At 34.6% G+C, this 20,778-nt stretch overlaps 2 protein-coding genes across 2 annotated transcripts in view; one reads left to right on the top strand and one right to left on the bottom strand.

The window, feature by feature from the left end:
- Positions 1–20,778, bottom strand: part of Ube4B (Ubiquitination factor E4B) — a 58,164-nt gene that overhangs the window by 33,941 nt on the left and 3,445 nt on the right. The gene's annotated exons all lie outside the window — the stretch shown is intronic.
- Positions 12,961–14,667, top strand: LOC136977068 (uncharacterized). The gene is made up of 4 exons (XM_067272507.1): positions 12,961–13,220; positions 13,834–13,968; positions 14,059–14,427; positions 14,504–14,667. The coding sequence occupies exons 1-4, from the start codon at positions 13,124–13,126 to the stop codon at positions 14,665–14,667; spliced, it is 765 nt and encodes a 254-aa protein (XP_067128608.1). The 5' UTR covers positions 12,961–13,123.

Raw genomic sequence — 20,778 nt, 5'->3', positions numbered from 1 at the left:
GAAATCAAAGTATTACTATCAAAACTTAAAATAATTAAATTTATCAACAACACCAATTATCAAGATATGATCAGATATTGGCAGTTCTCCCTACAACAAACAGTTAAAAAAAAGTTTATATTTCAGCTGCATGGACAACTGCCAATGACTTCTTTATAATTCATTATTTTATCTGTTATCTGTGTAGAAATAAATGGTTAATTAAAACTATAGAGGAGTCACCTAGTAACTGCTAACAATATCAATAATTTTCAACTGTTTGAAAGAAAAAAATTCTGCATTTGGTTATCAATATTTTATAATGAAAAACAAAATTATCTATTGTTTACAATTATATTACTGATCAAAACTTCTAATCAAACATCAGTTTAGGAGATTTTTTACAGAAAATTATTTAAATTTTTCTTGTAAGTTTGCTGTAAGTTTTTTATTTTACAGATAAACTTTTTTTAAATTCATTCTGTAGCTAAAATATTTAAAATTAATGATTTTTGATTTTAAAAATTCAAAAATAATTATTTTAGGTATTTATTTTTGCAATTAATACAGTAGATATTGTAAGATTCGCCGACTTTAAAGGGGGGATACAATTAATCCCGCGTCAGGATGAGCTTAAGGGAACCCGTGTATGTGGGCGGTTGTGAAGGAGGCAAATGATGACAAGTGTTTACATGCGGAAAACCGTTTATTTGGTCGAATACATGCTTACATCGGTTAGGTTGATCCAAATTTCGGCGATCTTCAGATCGTAAGAGTTCGACAGGTCACTATATTCAGTCCCGGGCGGACGAGAAGGGCTGTACGGCGATGTTGGCGGGCGGTGGCACACTTTAAGTTCCGAGGGATGACACAGCACACACTGGTTTAATCCTTGAGAAGCACGTCGGTCATTCCGAAAAACTCTTTTCTTCTTGACCTTGAAGTCCCAGTTTTTATACGTTTTTCCGTGTCCTGTCCACCTTGCGGATTGGTCCCTCGTCCCTTTCCTCACTTCCCGATTGGCCTCCCCTTTGTTTCCAAGCGCAAAACGAGACCATGTCGGGTCGCGGGAAAGGTCCGATTCGAGGTGTCTATTTGACACCCTTTTTCGACTATGCTCCAAGATTGTTGATAGAACCACAACACCTGCACTCATAATTTAATCCGTTGTTTGCAATTGATGCCATTTTGGAATTCTAACGATCACGCGATATTTTTCTATCTCTTCAATTTTTCCCTTTTTCTTAAATTGTTTTCCTATGTTTAATTTTTTCTTTGAATACTTGTGTCAACCTTATATCTCTTTATGAGTGCGTGTGTCAAAGTTCTACCTTTGGATTAAACATTAACAGGTCGTTTAACACACGTTGACATCATCCCGAGACTCGTTGTTTACATTTTTCGTTACGTTGTTTTGATTAAGAGTTTTTTTTTCCTCTCTCTCACATATTTTTTTCGCAACAGAATTCTGCATTTTTGCGATTTCGGACCTCGTCTGGGTCCTCACAATATTTCAACAATAAATCTATTTAAATTAAAGTAAATTTAAAGAGCAGTCAAAACAAATTTATGATAAAACACTTAAAACTAAAATATTCATATGAAATACTACTTATAGTTAAAACTGAACATCATTTTTAATATATATATTATCACTTTCTAATGGGAAATATGGTAATGGATGACTATTTTTAAAATATTCATTAATATTTCAATTGGACTAAATATAAGTTTACATATCCTTCAAATATGCCATCTACATGGAAAAAGGAACTCGTCCAACTAACATGCATATTCAACTAGTAAAAGATGCCAAAGTTGATATAAAAAAAATGCAATTAATTATTCAAAATGCATATTACAAGTAGAAAATATTTGCCCTCTACATTTAATTAATTTTTAATTTACTACTGTCTTTGAAAAATAAAACTGATAAGCACTTAATTGCACTAAAAATTTAAAAAACATTTAACTTTTTCAAAAAGTAAAACTTGGCAAAATCAGAAAGCAGCTCATTCAGGTAAAAATTCTATGAACTATATGATTTATATTTTCAAATCTATTTCAATGTAATTCTTTAAGTCACTTTCAAAATTTTATTATAAAATGAAAGCGTCAAACAAATAATAAACTTGAACTTAATTTCAGAGTTTATCTCAAATCATGCAACAGTTAATAATTATTATATAGAAAAATCTCAATTCTATAAATTACAGAGAAAAAAATCTGTATGAGTTAATAAATAAGAAGACATAATATTGAAATTATAAACAAATACATAATCCTTTAAACAATAAAAATAAAGAAAATAGAACTGTTCTAGAGATGGTGGAGCCAGGAGAATGTAAAGGGAGACTAATTAATAATTATTTAAATATTTAAAATTTTTAAGAACAGTATCGTTATTAACACACATAGCAATTCTATGCACAGTAACCTAGAATTTCTGTATATTAAGTTTCAAACATCTTTCTCTCTCTTCAAATGCTCTTTTTCAAGAGAAAGAAAGGTGTTTGAAACTTAATATTAAAACACATGTAGGACACAACTGTATTACAGATGGTGTCGGGGTGGAATTGTGTAAACACGATTCCCGCCCTTCCCTTATTGCGCCGATAACGATCATTGTTCCAAGAAGACGGTGGAGGGAGGGACTGACCACATGTGGACGGGAAAACACCGGGTGGTCGTCCGACACGTGGCCGACATGTGTGTACGAAGAGGGGAGAGGGACGCAGGTGGTGAAAGGAGGGCATCTGGTTACGTGATTCGGGACAGTTCGTCTCGTTACGCTGTTCGGACAAGTTCGCCCACGATACGCCATCCGGACGGTTGGCGAGAGAAGTTTCTAAGATCGTTGGACCTGAGCGGAGCCTTCCAGCAACGGAATATTCGCAAGGTGTCTTCCCGACAGACCTGCAACGGTGTTTTCCAACAGGACACACAGAACCTCATCGAGTATTATTGGCGCACCGGGTCGGTCGCCAATAGTGAACACATCGGACGTTTTGTGAACTTTACCGACGTCACATTGAACTTTATTGAACTTTACTGGCGCAGTCACGACAGGATTGGAAAAGACACTCTTCGGGAAGACTGAGCTGCGACGCAAGACAACGCAGAAAGCGAACCCAGGAACAGATAGAGCACCGCCGGCAATCAGAGACCCAGGTACGCCATTTTACTCTCTTTCGCACAGAGATGCCGAAACGCGGAAAATCGCGGGGTTTTAGGGCAATTGATTGGGACGACGATGAGCCGGGGACGTCGGATGTTCATAACGGAAACCGACAGGAAGATGGGTCGCGAGGTGAAGGCAGTCCGACCATGGGACGCGGGCCAAACGTGACGAGAGACCGCTATAGGGATGAACTTGAAGGGCTTAGGCTGCAGATCGAACTCGAAAAGATCAAGCAGGAAACGGCAAGAATAGAATTAGAACGGCTTAAGTTAAGGCCAAGGGAAACTGACCGGCAGGAAAGAGGGTGTCCTGATAGGCTGGTAGACGGCGAGGCCGAACGCATGCGACCCAAAGCAGCGGACCGCGTGGAGGTGAGAGCATCCAAACTCCCTTGCCCACCGGGGAGCGGGGAAGCAAAGGATCGGGTTGAGGCAATGCGGCGAGAAGAAAGGCCTATGCCTGTAGCCGGATTGAGGACGGGAACCTCTAGGGTCAGAGTGGCAAAGGTCCCCATGCTAATAGTAGAGGAAGGACGCGAAGAAACGCCGGGATCGGCATGAGTGACGTGCACGATCACCAATAGGTTAGGGAGAGAAACACACGCTCTCTTAACGAAAAGGGACTTCCGAGCGCTGGTAGAAGCGAGAGAGGAAGCGGATTCCGAGGTGAGAAAAAGGGAATTAGCGGAAGAGCAGAGTATATTAAGTGCGGTAGCAGGGATGTTCGTGGAAGCGAGCGAGGAGGTTAAACGAGAGCCGCCCAACGACAAGAACAGGGGATGGTCATAGGACCGCCTGACCTGACACAAGAGCAGCAGCGCACGGCCCAGGGTGAGCGGAGGGCGCAGCCCGAGCAAAATAGAGCAGGAGACGCGGCTCCGATTGCGAGGGAGTATTCCGGTAACGAATCGGATGGCCGAAGCGAACGGCCCGCCGCGAACAGGAAATGGGAGTGCGAGGACGCTGATGAAGGGAGGCAGGAAGTCAGAGCAGTAAAGAACGGGGTAGTTGGGACGCTTCAGGGTCAAAACTGCGGCGTCGGGGTAATACTTGACTTGGGAGATATCGGCCGGGAGCCCGAGATTCAGTTGGCACAGCACGCCGATGACCAAAGACGAGAGATCGGGGAAACTAGCAAACCTCTACTAGGGTTACCGAATACGGCACGGGATGAGCCTCCGGATGCCACGAAGGAGTGTCATTCCGCGGACGACTTGGCTGGATTGATCGGGTAACAGGCGAACGTGATCTTGGCGACCGTCACTCTGGTTCGAGGAAAGCACAGCGGTGAAGAGACCCGGAGGTCTCGGGCCACGACGGGCGCGGCCAGTCGAAACAACCCACACACGTGCTATTGCCTGAGGGAAGCATATCGCCGGCCTGGAGAACGACGGACAACGGTCACAACCGAGCTCGCGGTAAGAAACCCAAATTCCGGGAGAAGGGCCAAGCGACATCCAGTGACCAACAAAACCGGATGACACGCCGATGGCGACGGGGACGACCTCCTCGTAGGGAGACCCGCGCGGATAGGTCTCGGGGACCGAAGGGGTCCTACACCATTGCGAGGCATCTCGGTGCGTGGAGGGGGGTGAATCTCTTCCCGGATGTTCCGGAGAACGGGTCAGTCCGATCGGAACGGACCACCACGATTTGTAAGGTTGTGCGGCAAGGTGCAGGGTATCAAACAGGCTCAAGCGAGCACAGTTTGATCCTCGGCAGGGGAGGTGTCGGGGTGGAATTGTGTAAACACGATTCCCGCCCTTCCCTTATTGCGCCGATAACGATCATTGTTCCAAGAAGACGGTGGAGGGAGGGACTGACCACATGTGGACGGGAAAACACCGGGTGGTCGTCCGACACGTGGCCGACATGTGTGTACGAAGAGGGGAGAGGGACGCAGGTGGTGAAAGGAGGGCATCTGGTTACGTGATTCGGGACAGTTCGTCTCGTTACGCTGTTCGGACAAGTTCGCCCACGATATGCCATCCGGACAGTTGGCGAGAGAAGTTTCTAAGATCGTTGGACCTGAGCGGAGCCTTCCAGCAACGGAATATTCGCAAGGTGTCTTCCCGACGGACCTGCAACGGTGTTTTCCAACAGGACACACAGAACCTCATCGAGTATTATTGGCGCACCGGGTCGGTCGCCAATAGTGAACACATCGGACGTTTTGTGAACTTTACCGACGTCACTTTGAACTTCTTTGAACTTTACTGATGGTCTGATAAACTATTGGGTTGTTCGGAAAGTTCATAGCGATTTTTAAGAGAGATAAAAGAAATTGTTTTAATACTAAAAATATACTTTTATTCCATTATGTATGCGCCATTGTTTTTAATGACGTGTTGCCATCTATGGGGCAGCTTCATGATACCCTCTTCGTAGAACTTTCCAGTTTTTTCCGTGAAAAACTGATCCACGTGGTTTTTGCAAGCTTCCAAAGTATCAAAGTTTTTATCATGAAGGGAATTTTGTAGAGAACGGAACAAATGGTAGTCTGACGGGGCAAGGTCGGGTGAATAAGGGGGGTGGGGTAAAACATCCCAGCCTAGTTCCAATAATTTTTGGCGTGTTCGTAAAGACGTGTGAGGTCTGGCATTATCTTGGTGAAACACAATGCCTTTTCTATTGGCCAGTTCCGGACGTTTTTCTTTAATTGCCATGTTCAGCTTATCCAATTGGGAACAATACTTATCAGAATCAATTGTTTGATTCTGTGGAAGCAGCTCATAGTACAGGATTCCTTTCCAATCCCACCAGACAGTGAGCATGACCTTCTTTGGATGAAGACCGGCCTTTGGAGTTTTTAATGGTGATTCATTTTTCTTACCCCACGATCGTTTTCGGCTGATGTTGTTATAAATGATCCACTTTTCATCACCCGTCACTAAACGCTTCAGAAAAGGGTCATTTTCATTTCGTCTTTCAAGAGAATCACAAATGGAGATGCGATCCAGTAAGTTTTTTTCCGTTAAGTCGTGAGGTATCCAAATGTCATAACGATTCACGTATCCGAGCTTCTTTAGATGTTGAAATACAGTACTGTTTGATGACTTCACTATGTCTGCAATCTCTCGAGTTGTGTAATGAGGGTTTTCATCCAATAATGCTTTGATTTGGTCCTCTTCAATAACAGGAGGTCTTCCTGAGCGAGGAGCATCTTCAAGGCTGAAATTACCCGTTTTAAATTTTGCAAACCACTTTCAAACAGTTGATTCTGATTCAGCACTCCCACCATAAACATCACATATCTTTTTTGCTGTTTGTACAGCATTTTTGCGTTTACAAAAAAAGAAAAGAAACAAGTGTCGATAATGCACGTTGTTCGCATCCATTTTTGCAATGAGCCAAATTAAACGCTATTTGAATAATCTTAACGGTTTTTTTGTAACGGACGCGTCTCAAGGTCATTTATCGTAATATTCATTGGTTTGTACAATTCTAATCATTTTTGCGTCAATCGGTGTCTCAACTGTCGGCTATCAAAAATCGCTACGAACTTTCCGAACAACCCAATATATTTACCACCATAAATACTTTTATAAACAACACTTTTAAATTTGAACAACTACATTTTAATTTTTTTTACAACAATGGGGAGGGCTTCAGGGAAGGCTGCAGGGAGTTAAGTGTTCATACAAATACTGTATACTGAAATTACAAGTAGCAGAACATATGCTGAAAGTTACTAAAATAAACTGCAAGAAATAATTACTGTCATCAAGATAGTATTAAGTCAAGATAAAAATGTACAGTTCATATTACTGAATTTTAACAATGTTACATTCTGAAAGTTTGTAAATATAACTCTACTAATATTAATAGAACTGAAAAATTATGTAATTTATTTTTGTTCACACATTTCAATAAGGCATCATTATCTATATTAAAATATTTCTGAATGGTTTTAGTATTTTTGCATCCATCATAAGGATAAACTTTATTTAGCACGAATATACAGAGGTGCCTCATATAACGTACTTAATCCATTCCAGGTGCACGCCCGTTAAGTGAAACATCCGTTATACAAAACGCATTTCCCCATAGAAATATATGTTAAAACATCTAATTCGTTCCGCAGCATAAAATAACCGTACTGTATCATTAAAAAAATGAACACGGAGCAGTCACCAATTATGCCGGAAAGTCCGTTGTTCGCAGCCAGTCCGTTGCTCGAGTCATGTAACAGCCAAACAGAAAGTCCGTCATTTGCAGCGTCCGTTATTCGAGGCATGCGTTATACGAGGCACCACTGTATATTGTAAGAATGATTACAGAATATCCTCAATTTAATGGAGGTCCATTTGATAAAAATCTCATTTACAAGGACTGATTTTATTACACTGAAATATTTTAAACATTTGTAGCTTGATAAATAACTAATTCGTTAAAACCTAAATAAAAATAATTCAATAACAAAGCTGATAATCAAACATTTCACACAAATGATTTTGCACATATCTTTAGTTCTACTAAAGTTTTGCTAAGAGACTTAATCAAGTTAAAATCAAAAATGATATAGTTCCACGGTAAAAAAAAACAAAAATTTTGAAAAAAAAAAGTTATTTCTTTAATTGCAAAGCAATATCTTATATCTTTGACACACAAGACATTTTATTCCTGCTGTATAAAGTTATTTTTAAAATAAATTTTATAATACATTTCAAATTACGCATTTTCTAAAATAATAAAATATCAATTACGAAAGTGTATAGTAAAAGTGCAGAGAAACTGTGCTTACAATTAAAAACAACCAATATTGCACTATCCAGAACGACAATGTCTTTTTATGAACTTATGATACAGTACAAAAGAACCTGAAATATAGTTCATAAAAAAAGATATTGCCATTCTAAATAGTGCAATGTTTTTATGTTTTAAATTATATAATTATTATTATTTAAAAAATTAACTATTACAAAATATTGTAAAATAAACATCTTACATAAAAATTTACAAATACACTATACACATTACACTTTAATTATTTTTTTGAGTTTTTTTATAGTCTCACAATACTGGACACTTACTAATTTATTCATTCAAAAACAATGCAACACAACAATACTAAATAATCATTATAAAAAAAAAAAAAAAAACTTAATAAGCCCAAGTGTTCTAATTTTTATTGTATAAAAATCAGAATGCAGAAAATTATTAAATGTCAACGAGCAATTATTTATTGTGACATTGTCACAATGCTGGGCTGAAATTTTTGATCATATCGTTAATATTTTTTAAATTTAAAATATATGCTGTCCACCTCAAATTATTAGTGTCTTGCCCCTGTACATCATGCTTTTCCATTAGCAATGGAGTCATGCTGGTCATCTAACTAACTCCTTTCGGGGAAAAAGTTTTGAATTGAAATAACGTGACTTCCAGTTTGCATTGGAAGTTCATATGTAAGTTAATCAGGGTCTCATAGCCCCTAAGCTTTCCATATCTGGTCTTGACTTTCACGTATCTAACTCCATTCTCGAGATTAAAGAAAGACAGATAGACAACAGTGGAAATTTAGATCTACAATTTTTTCAAATTGCAACCCAATTACAGAAAAATTACACTCAATATTAGTCTCTCATTATTTTTCTAAAGATATGTAAAAAACCAAACATACTACATGAACCTATATATAAATGGTCTCTACTTTAATTTTGGAAAAGTAAATCAATAAATTATTAGTATTGATATTAATGTTCTGCATAAATAGTATTAGTTAAAATGTCATTACAGCACTAGACTAAATATCAGGCTTCCAAAAATCCAGAATTACCACAAAACAAGTTAGTTTTGAAGTTGACCAGCTACAGTACAGCAATGTAACCAAATCAAACTAGAAACAAAATGAAATGAATGAAGCATGCAACACTGATAATAAATAAAGATCGAGATAGTGTCTAGAACAAATTCTAAAGAACATTACAAAGAACTGTGAGAAGCATGCAGCACTGATGGATTGACATATTGAATGTTGTCTAAATGGGTAAAAGCATTTTGCTATGGTTGCAATAATGACGTGGCATGTTCTGGTCATCCTAGTATCAAATCTCATCCCATCCAGTTGATTGACAATGGATAGTGAGACAGCCACAGAGACAGGAAAAAGTCAACCAACAATATGTTGCATAATTATATTGAAAGACATGCTTGATGAATGCCTAATCACCTTAATGAGGTACAAAAATAGAACCATTATGGGCCTGCAAATCAACATTTGGAATATTACAACAAGAATGTTTTGACATTCCTTGAGAGGATATTTGCATTGAATGAAACATAGACAAGATTGAGAGGGTTATAAAATGGAACAATTGGTTTCATCATGGATGGTGTTTCAATCAATGAAAATTGAGTCAACTTTATTTCCCCCATATCTTAATCATAACATGCAATAAAAAATGTTTATTTTTTCAAAAGAAGCACTATCAGTAGTTATAAGTATTTGAAGTTTTATGTGGCTGCCACACAACATATGTGTGAATCTGTGGATATATGTGATGTTCACTAGAAAAAAAAATTATTAAGAAACTATTATTATTTAGAGGAACCATTCTTTTTTTCCTCAACTAACAAAGTAACACAAAAACTAGTGGCACAGCAGATTAAAGTCATCAAGATTATGATACAGATAATCTTGATTCCATCAAATAATAGTTTCTAATGATTCTTTTTTAAGCTTTTAAGCATTTTTCTTCCTTTCTTCAGTGAATGTCACATATATCCACAGATTCACACATTAATTGTGCAGGAGCCACATAAAACTTCAAAAGCTCATAACTTCTGATAAGTGCATCTTTCAAAAAAAATGTCTTAGATAAAAATTTGATGTAGGATCATAGAATCATGTGTAATGAAAAATGGAAGTTCCATTTAAGAAAATGAACTTGACCTCATTTTCACCAATTGTAACATCAAGTATGATGAAACTGATAGACTTCAAGAAAGGCCACAAGATGGGACTAATATTTTTGATTCAATTATCTTTTTGTACAGTGTGTATTTATTGAGTTATTCCACTGGATTGATTAAAATGGGCCACCCTGTATATATGCTTACAAAATAACTAGAAGAAAAAAAAACTGTGTTGAATATGTAATTTGGAAAATTTATGGGATGCAAAGCCAGAGACTTAACAGAGAAAGTATCATGAAATATTATCTACTTAAGATAAATAATATTTCTACCTTTATAAAAAAAATAAAAATTCATAAGGAAAAAAGTTCTTTTATTTACCAAGTTTGTTTATTTTTTAAGCTAATTCTGTATCTCTCTCATTTTAAGAAGGAAAATAAAAAAGAAAGCAAGCTCATTCTGTAGTCACATTAAGTTAAACTTTAAAACATGCGAATATATATTAGGTTTTTAAAAATTTTTTAAATAAATTTTTAAAATATTTATTATTGGGTTTTCAAAATTGTCATAAAAAAATATCTACATGTTAAAAGAATATACCAAAAAATCATAAGACTGACAAGAAAGGCTAAATAAAATAGTAATGCTCAAAATACATTTCTCTAATTAACAGAACTTGTACAGAGGAGGTAAAAAATTGAATAAATGTTATGCTTTTAGAAACCTTGAAGAAAATCTAACAAAGTTACTGCAACAGTCTAACAAAGATTTGTTTGGAACCAATAACTGAAAATCCAATCATCTAGAGTTGAGTCTATTGTATCATCAAACATCCTATATAAAATAAGTTGATGATACTAGTATCTGCTATCTACAATTCTTATTTTAGAAAAATATACTACAAACTTTTTAAAATAAAAATTGAAATAATTAACTGTTTAAATAAAATAGTTATTAAAATAATTATTGTGATAAATCATTCATAAAATGATTTCACTGAGAAACTAGAAAGGAATGCATTTTAATGATCAAGCTTCTCATTAATTAAAGCAAGTGAAAGGACTTGACATATCTTCAACTCCTTATTTAAAGACAACAGAGAAGCATTAACTCTAGAAGTCAGTTTAATTTACTACTTAACACTTGAAAAATCTTGGTTTCGTTTTCAAATGTCAAACTTTGAATTTTGAAAGTTTAAAAACAGTTTAAATTTCCTTTGTTCATTATGATAAACTCATTTCACTTGGTATTAAGAACTAAATAATTTTAGAAAATATATAACACATTGTTTTGATTAACATAATATAATAAAAACAACATGGGATAACTTAACATACTGTTTGTGTAAATAATTCTAACTGTATCCATAACAAAGTATCCAGAAATGAAATTTCTTGTTGTCTATTAATCAATGAATGTTTAGAAAAAAATAAAACAGCTCTGATAATTCTGATAAAGATTACTTTCCCCCCTGACATTAAAATAGTTGTTTTATCTTTATAATCTTGTCCTAGAATCTCTTCTCAGTGTGCTATATTCTTACCACCACTGATGATATTCAATTTTTGTTCTTTACTTCTGGCATCTTTAGCATTATACACTATATAGAAACAAATCTTCATTTTGAGACCATGACAAATTTGTTACCTTATGAACATTCAGCTAATTAATCTTTGAAAGGACTAATATTCATTTTCACTAAATGATAAACAATAGAATTTCTCAAATAGGCAACACTCATGCTAAAACAATGGCTGAGATGGAGGGAGAAAGCCAAAGATACACAGAGTTGGATAGACGTGTAAAGAAAAGCTGTTGGAAAGACAAGAAGGAATGGTTAGAATGAAAGGGTGCTGAAGCGGAGGAGGCTTCCGACTGGAATGACTCCAAGACCCTGTACTGCATAGTCAATGAACTGACTAGGATAAGGAGTAACTCCAGCATTCCAATAAAAGACAAAAATTGGAAGCCTCTGCTTGCTGAAGATGAGTAGAACAAGAGTGGATGGAACATTTTTGGAAAATATTTAATCAAGCAGAACTGACCATCATATACAATTTGAGGATACACAGGATGAGCTTCAGGTAGACACTGGTGATATTACCCTTGAGAAAGTGGAGATTGCAATTAGAAGCCTAAAGAATAGTAGGGCAGCCGGTCTGGATGAAATTATGGCTGAGATTTTGAAGCATGGAAGGCAGCCCATGTTGGAAAAGCTAATGTTATTGTTTAACAGGTGGGGAGGTCCCAGAGGATTGGAGAAGGGGTGCTATAGTCAGAATTCCTAAGAGGAGAGAAATCTTCGAATGTACCAACTGGCAAGGTATCACTCTCCTTTCTGTGCGTGGAAAGGCATTTTGTGTGGTCCACCTTCGACGCCTGCGGATTTCCCTCGATCAGCGCTTGCAGGAGGAGCAGGCTGGGTTTTGCTGCAGATCATGCAGCAAGAAGATCTCCTTTCCAAATATCATCGAACAATGCATTGAGTATCGACATCCATTGGCCATCAATTTTATTGATTTCAAGAAAGCTTTTGACAGTGTTCACTGCGAGTCTCTCTGGCAGATCCCACAATTATATGGTGTACCGACAAACTTTGTCGCTATTTTCAAGGCCTTATACCTGCATTCAAGTTGTTGTGTCAAGACTGAAGGTGGTCATACGGACTTCTTTGAAATTACACCAGGAGTCAGGATTGTGTCCTGTCCCCTTTTCTCTTCCTCATTGCCTTTGATTATGTCATGCGACGGGCAGAAGAGACTGGTGCATGCATTGGGATTAGCATCCACTGATCTGACTAGGATAGTCTTGGAGAGAATAAGATCTCTAAGAGAGCTATAAAATGGGTTCCCTCTGGTGCCAAATGACCACGAGGACACCACCCCAGGAATACTTGGCATAGAACTTTTCTTCAAGATTTGAAGATGCTCAATATTGGGTTGTTGTTAAACTAAGTGCTGCGAGCAGCGCTTCTAAGCGATGCCACTGAGGGCGTTGTTAAACTCGTTTACTTGAAGCGCTGCGCGCAGCGAACTTCTCAGCGATTTCACTGGTTCGAGGTTAAATCTGCAGCGATCGAACGAGGTGCTATTTCCGCTTCAACAAAATGGCAGCCACCACGATGGACTTGGTCAAATTCGTTTACGAAAACTTACAGATTCAATTAAAAGTTGATTCTTCAATAAAACATCGTCTAGAAAATGGTAAGTTTTATGTTTTTCATAACACGTTATTAATTACACGAAATAAACTCGAAAATCGCACAAATTATATATTAAAGTTTGTATAAAAATGACTGTAACAGCATATCTTTTACATAATTGGTTATAAATTTTAACATTATACAAATAATTATCTTTCTATGCAATATTACAGGCTAATACCCTAAAAGTAATTCCGTGACATTATTAAGAATTGCTGTAAACTAGGCTATATCTTTAGCAAATTGCTATGATTGGTGTAAATAAAGGCTTACATATCCTTTAATTTATAGGACTTTATACACGTGTATTTTCCAAAAGAAAAAAAAAATGCATTTTGGACTTAGTCTCTCATCAGTTGGAAAATAATATTCAAGTGTATATGATAAGCAATTTATTACTCCTTGTGATAAAGGATACCTTGCACAGTTACAGTTAAAATTACAATTAAATTTTATAAATTAGTTTTATTATGAATTGGAGAGTATGATAAGCCTTTATTTATAGCATTAATAATAGTTGGCTATATAGCTTAGTTTAAAGTAATTAAAAAGGACAAGTCACTTGTTTAGTTCCTATCAAACAACAGAAAGTGATGTTCTTTTATGGTTTTCAGATCATGATTTCATTCCTCGTTTTTTCGAAGAACTAATACATGAGAGGGGAATGAGAGAACAGATTGGTCTACCAGAAGATGTAGACGTTAATGCTATAAGACTGGTCAGCAAATCACATGAGGAGGGAGAATCAGGTATGTATATGTTTATATACAAGTACATCAGTATATACATGTATATACTAATATGCTATAAATAATAGTTGTTGTTTCATATTGTTGCAGGAGATTTCTCTTGGACTGATTCGGCCACACGATTGTTGATAACAACGAGATTAAACATGGACAGCGACTTTCGAAAACCAGTAAGAAAAACAAAATTATGGGATATAATATCAAAAAGGTTGGAAAATCACGGTTACACTGTTTCTCCCAGTGAGTGTGACAAAAAATGGAGAAATCTCAAGACAACCTACAAGAGAAATAGAGATAAGGCAAAACACCACACTGGAGAATCTGCAATCACCTGGCCATACTCCAACTTATTGGATCAGGAACTTGGCTGTAGAGTAGCTATCAATCCGCCAGAAGAAAATATAATTTCTTCAGAACCATGCATGGAACAGATCCCATCTCTCAGTGAACCTTCAACCAGTTTGTCAGGACTGTCTGCCCACTCTGAAAGCGATGTGGCAGCAGTTAATTCTGCAGTACAACCCCCCTTCAGTAGAAGCTTTTCAGAGTCATTTAAAAAGAAAAAGAAAAGATGATCCACCAGAGTGGTTTCAAGCTTGGGCCAATGAACAACAACAACAACAAAGAAAAGAGGATCGCCAGAGAGAAGATCTGCGCTGGCAGGAATTTAAAGAAATTGAAGAGAAACGTTTAAAATAAGAAAAGGAAAGTGAAGAGAAGAGAATAAACATGATGAGTTCTCTTCTAAATGTATTACAAAAAATTGCAGAAAAATAAAATAACAATATGTGAATTCATTGTAGCTGATTGTTTTATTTACAATAATTTTTACATTTGATATTTTTAATCTTTGTTCAATTTTTACATTTCCTCCAATTATTTAACTTTAGTATAATTCAATGAATTGTATTACTGAGAATAACATTTATTAAATTATTTCATATAACTAATGAGAAAATGACAAAATTGTACATAAAATCTTAAATTCATATGATTTTACACATATTTTAATAAAGTTTCTGATAATAAAGGCTAATAAATACATTTCTAACACACCGGTTTAATACATGCTGAGTTGATCAGCCAATTTCAAATATAGACAAAATTTGTTTTTAATACAATAATAGTGTCCTCATATTATTTATCCTTACACTATATTATCACTTTCTTGTGAATTGTCCCCTATACTACTACTACTTTGTAGTCTCATGACCCCATAAAGATAATCAGCAATAGCATCCCTCTTATTATTTGCTGCATTAGTTGAATGTTGGCTTGGGTGAGGCTGGAAAGGAGTGAAGTGTTTATCCTCATCTGGACTAACATCGCTTTGTAGAATACAAAGATTATGTAAAACACAAGCAGTAAGAATAATTTTAGTTAAGTATTGCTTGTTTCTTACAAACAAAAATTTTAGTCGACGAAAGCGTCCAAACAGATCACCATATGCTTGTTCTATTACTATGCGAGATGAACTTAGTCTTTTATTAAAATATTTCTGTTTGGAATTCAGATGTCCATTGTCCTTGTAAGGAACCATCAAATATGTCTCTAGTGGGTATGCTGAGTCCCCAAGTAAATGGCAGTTCTCTGGGAGTGGGAGAGTTTTATTTGATAACCCAATTCCTACATCACTATTTCGCCACACCCTTGCATCATGTGCAGATCCTGGCCAGCCAGCATAAACAGCAGTAAACATTTTGTCACTTCTGCAGATCCCTTGAAGTATGACTGCAGTGCACTGCTTCCTGCTGTAATATTCTTGCTTTTCATGATGACAAACTGTTACTTGTATTAATGTCCCATCAACACATCCAAAGACATTTGGGAAGCTGTTTCTGCCCCTTAATGATGAAAAGTTTTTTACCACTTCTTGGGCATCCTTATCAACTGGCCATTTAATGAAAATTACACACACCTTTACAAAACACTATGAACAGCCTGTGAGCATGTCCTTTATCTAGTCCAAAATGATCACCTACTCTTCTGAAGGATTCCTGATTTCCTAAAATCCATAAGGACAATAGGACAACCTTTTCTTTTCTTACCTCTATAACGGATGACCGTCCAATTATTTTCGTTTCTTTTAAATTCAGAATCTGGCAAAGGTATTCGACGCTTTCACGCTGAAGTCTGAAGTGACCTTTAAAATCCAGATCACTGTATCGAGGAATAATTTCCTCGTAATAGTTTTGTATCCTGGCTTTTTTCCGCAGTTGCACCACAACAGAACTTGCCATTCCAGCAATTACTTCGTCGTCATGTTCACGCTTCCTAAATAAGGCATTGTATTGCAAAAATGAATTTCTTTTGAAATTTTTCGAATTAAATAATTCACTAAACATTCCAACAATTGCACTGAGAGCCGCCATTTTGGAACTGCAGCGCTTCCCCGTGTGCGTTGTTAAAAGACCATCAGCAGCGATCGCAGCGCTCTTGCAGCCTAAGCAGCAGCGCTGCGATGCAGCGCTGAATTTAACAACGACCCGTATGACTTGGAGGAAGCTGAAGTCCTCACTCATGATCGAAATCAATGGAAGATAATTGCTGCCCAGTATTGGAGGAACTACTACTACTACATATAATATAAATATTTGACAATAGAAGAGCAAAAACATAGGAAAATGATGAATAATAATGTAAAATAATATATTGTTATTCTTCAACATATTCTCACACAATTCATTAATATTCAACACATTATTCTTCTATAAATAGAACTGAATGAAATCAAAATAAACTGTAAAAATAAATTAAAAATATTAACGATTACTAATTGTGACATTAAAAATTGCAGTCTGGCATTGTGACATTCACATTTTAATTAAAAAAACAAAACCTATAACTTCCAGTCTAGACCAGAAGTTTATATATGGTTAATCAGGGTCTCTGGCCAATAAACTTTCAATATCTGGGCTGAATTTTCATCTAACTCTGTTCTTGAGGAAGAATACAGATGAATGACAGCAGAAATTTACAGATCTGCAAGTTGAAAATTACATCCCAATATAATGAAAGACAAGGGTAAACAATATATCTAAAATTTTTTATTATTATTTTATTTAGAAATGTAACAAAAAACTTTTTAGATGACTATAGATATAAGGATTAGATATTGTTCTTTTATTGATTTTAAAAATAGAGGATGAAAACAGAATAATTCAAAAAAATAAAATAAAAATATAGAGGACAGATACAAATCTATCATGTAGACAGAGAATACACAAATAGCTAGGCAATACTGGAAAAAAACAAAGTACGAAAGAAAATATAAACAACAGATTAAATATCTTGTTAAGAATATATGGTTTACTATTATTATTTTTAATTTTTTAAAACGTTTATTTGAAATAAAAAATCATCATAGCATGATTCTTAGCATACTTTTCCTCGAAATAAACCTTTAACATCTGAAAGTATTAATTTAAAATGTACTATACATCATATTTAGCAATGATTAGAGTAATAATATTAATATAGTAGTTGATCAAGTCAGTATTAATAATGATAATCAGAGCAAAAGATCATGTGATATATGAATTAAATTTACCGTACTATTTTGATGATTATTATTGTAGTTATCTTTGTCATTTTACAGAATATAGGTATCTTTTATCTCTTACATTTTATGATGATTAAAAAAAATTCAACTATAAAAAAAATAATGTCAAGCATTTACAATTACATAAAAAGAAAAAGCAGTAACCTATATTCATTGTTGATAGCAATATCTAAGGTGGTGTAAAAAACATAAGCCAGCAATTTTGGAGGCATTAATTCATTTCAAATCTTAGATTTTAAAACATTACAACAAAAACTACCAGATTAACTATTAAAAGTTTTAAATCATAACATTTTAAGTTTTAAACTGGTTTCTTACAATTAAAAACTACCATAATTTTATGCAGCTAACTCTAGTTATCTGTAATGCAATTTTGCATGAATAATCCCAGTTAACTGTGTTTAAAAAGGCAGTTTGAAAGTTGGTGAGGTTATGCAATAATGCAGGTTATCTACCAATTTTAAATCAAATACAAACAGGTCAAACAGATTTTCAAATAGCATCAATCACCAAAAGTCTTTAGAAAACGTGAAAATCCTTTAAACACCACATAAATTTATCTATCATTAGCTGCATTCAGCAGAGTCAACAGTTGTAATTGAGAAAAGGTGTTTCCATCAATAGCTATCATGTAGCAATGTGGATCTGCTGAACAATGAGTGACTTATGCATTGGAACAGGAAGTTGGTGGCACTAGTAGTAGTTTCTATGTTCACATGTATAAACTTGTGTTTATTTAAGTTAAAGATGGATTTATTTTTTTAATTTACATTAGACACACCTATTTTCAGTGGTTCATGAACGCATTTTGGAGTATTGATGCAGCAATGAATACATTTATTTTGATATGAGTCTTTATTCTCTTTCATGGGTGGCCATCATTGATCAGTTGCAGCTAGCAAAAAGGTAGTGTAAATGAAATATGTTACTAAATGTGATGTCAAAACACCAAACATGCTCCAAAACAGCACTACTTTAGAGGCCACTCAACAGTAAAATCTTCAATAGTCATTGGAATTTTTTTCAAAACTACCAAATACACAAAAGTGATGAATAAAACTTTAAATTAAATAACTGATCACCTTGTAAAGTAAAATGGTAATGCACTGCTGTCAGATTCTCAAAAATAACCAAATTACACAGAAAAATTGTTATTTCAAAATCAATTTACTGTTTCAACATTAATTACTATAGTACAAACTATGAAAGGTCACTATTTATTAGTTTAGAAACAGGTTATGTTTAGTTAACTAAGATTTAAAGAAAAATAAAATTTACACAAGAGATGCTCAAAGTTCACTAGCTATACAAGCTTCATATCTACAGATGTGCATTGACATTGTTTGGGTCTTTGATAGAACTACCACTTTTGCAAATAATGTGAGTAGCAAATTTATTTGTTTTGTTTTTTATTGCTAACTAGACTTAAAACTATGAATAATTTGAAATACAGCTTTTTCTCTAACTCAGTTATCTTTGTAAATACATCCCCTTTGATTATAATTTTTTATTGTAAACTGAATAATTGATCAGCCCATAAAATTTTAACCAAAACTTTTGAAATCACTACATATATGCATGCTTCACCTTTAGTTCTTTCCAATCCATTTCTGTGCATCAATCCATGCTTTATTATGCACTTCTTTTACTTAAAAGCTGGTAAGTTTCCAATAATTTTCCTCTCTATAAAACAATGATTTTGAAACTTTTAGAAGGTTCCATTTAGAAGATGAGCAAATCAAATTTCAATCCATATCAACGGTTGGTCATCGACATTGAAATTTCTTCAAATTTACTTTAACAATTCCAGGATTGTTCCCAAGAGTTTTTAGACTTACCATTTGAGTTTCTGTTCAGCAATATATTTTAGCATTTATTATTATTATTCAGTAGTAGTAGTAGCAGTAGTATAGTCTGTCCAATGAAAGACTACCTTTAAGATAATTTTTTTTATGAGTTATTCAGTCTCAACAATGATTAAGACACATGACTTGATAATTATAATAATAGTAGATTAGAAACTATGGCTCTTTTCACTGCTATAAAGTAAATTTTGATAACTAAAATAATTATGCACTTATGATATCCCTAGCTTGACTATATAATGTTTCATTTTGCTTACATACAATAGCATTACTTTATGCCAATTTGCTAACAAAAAAGTAAAGATGACATTGTTACCATTTTGCTTTATTTCCTTATTTTAAACTCTACAGTGTAGAAATCAATTTGATATTTTATTATTAAAGTAACATTCTTATACAGTTTAAAATATTACAGTATTTAATAACTTTCAAGTTATATGACAGTAATAAAACAAATATTTGTGTATTTTCTAAACAGTAAATCAATGAACAAAACAAATTTCAGTATCCTATTGGATGTTCTGACCATTTTAATCCATTGATCTTCACCATATGAGAAAGTACAGTACATCTTTTGTTGAAGAAAGCATTAATTCTCTATAGCAAATAAGAATTGAGTGATTGAATCTTAGATCTGTCATTGGATTTTTATTGACATTAAAATTATTTTTATTTAATTTTTCCAAAGTTTATTTTAGCATTTATAATTTTGGTATTTTAATTATAAAATAATATAATAAAAAAAATTTTAGGAGTGTCTCAGTATCCCATTTTACTTATTTTATCTACAATTAATTGCTAACTAAAATAAAAAAATTCAGCATTTTAATATTTGAGATGGTACCTTCTACACTGCATATTTATGTGTCATACTTTTAATGGCTATGTCAGAGGAATGAGGCATATGGTAATGTGGGTTATGAAAAATTTTTATTTTCTCCAGAATATACGTAAGTCTTCCATAGAAAATTAAAGTAAATAATGATTGAATTATTCTTCTATGGCATTTTAATACAAAACAACAATAGTGTATAACTTATGTATTCTTTGTATACTTATCTAACTCTTAAATTTTTTAATCTACTTCCAATTTTTTTTTCTTTAAATAAAACTATTCTGAAAATGTTCAGGCATTTCAGATTAATTTTAAGAGCAGAGGTTCGTCCTTAATCTGTCAGTTCATACCTTTCTTCAGCAATCTGTTTTCAGTGTAGTAAAAATGGTCAAACTTTTAAACCATAGAACATGCTACAGATATATAATTCCATTTTCATTGTATTGTACACAATTCTATCATAATTTACACCATGTAATTTATGTAGCACACTAAACTAAGATGTGAACTATTAAACAGTGACATTTCAAGATATTTAAACTGTAATA

The sequence above is a fragment of the Centruroides vittatus genome, unplaced genomic scaffold (assembly GCF_030686945.1).
Source record: "Centruroides vittatus isolate TY-2023 unplaced genomic scaffold, ASM3068694v2 contig_439, whole genome shotgun sequence".
NCBI classification, from domain to species: domain Eukaryota; kingdom Metazoa; phylum Arthropoda; class Arachnida; order Scorpiones; family Buthidae; genus Centruroides; species Centruroides vittatus.
This window is presented reverse-complemented; position numbering and strand designations above follow the sequence as displayed.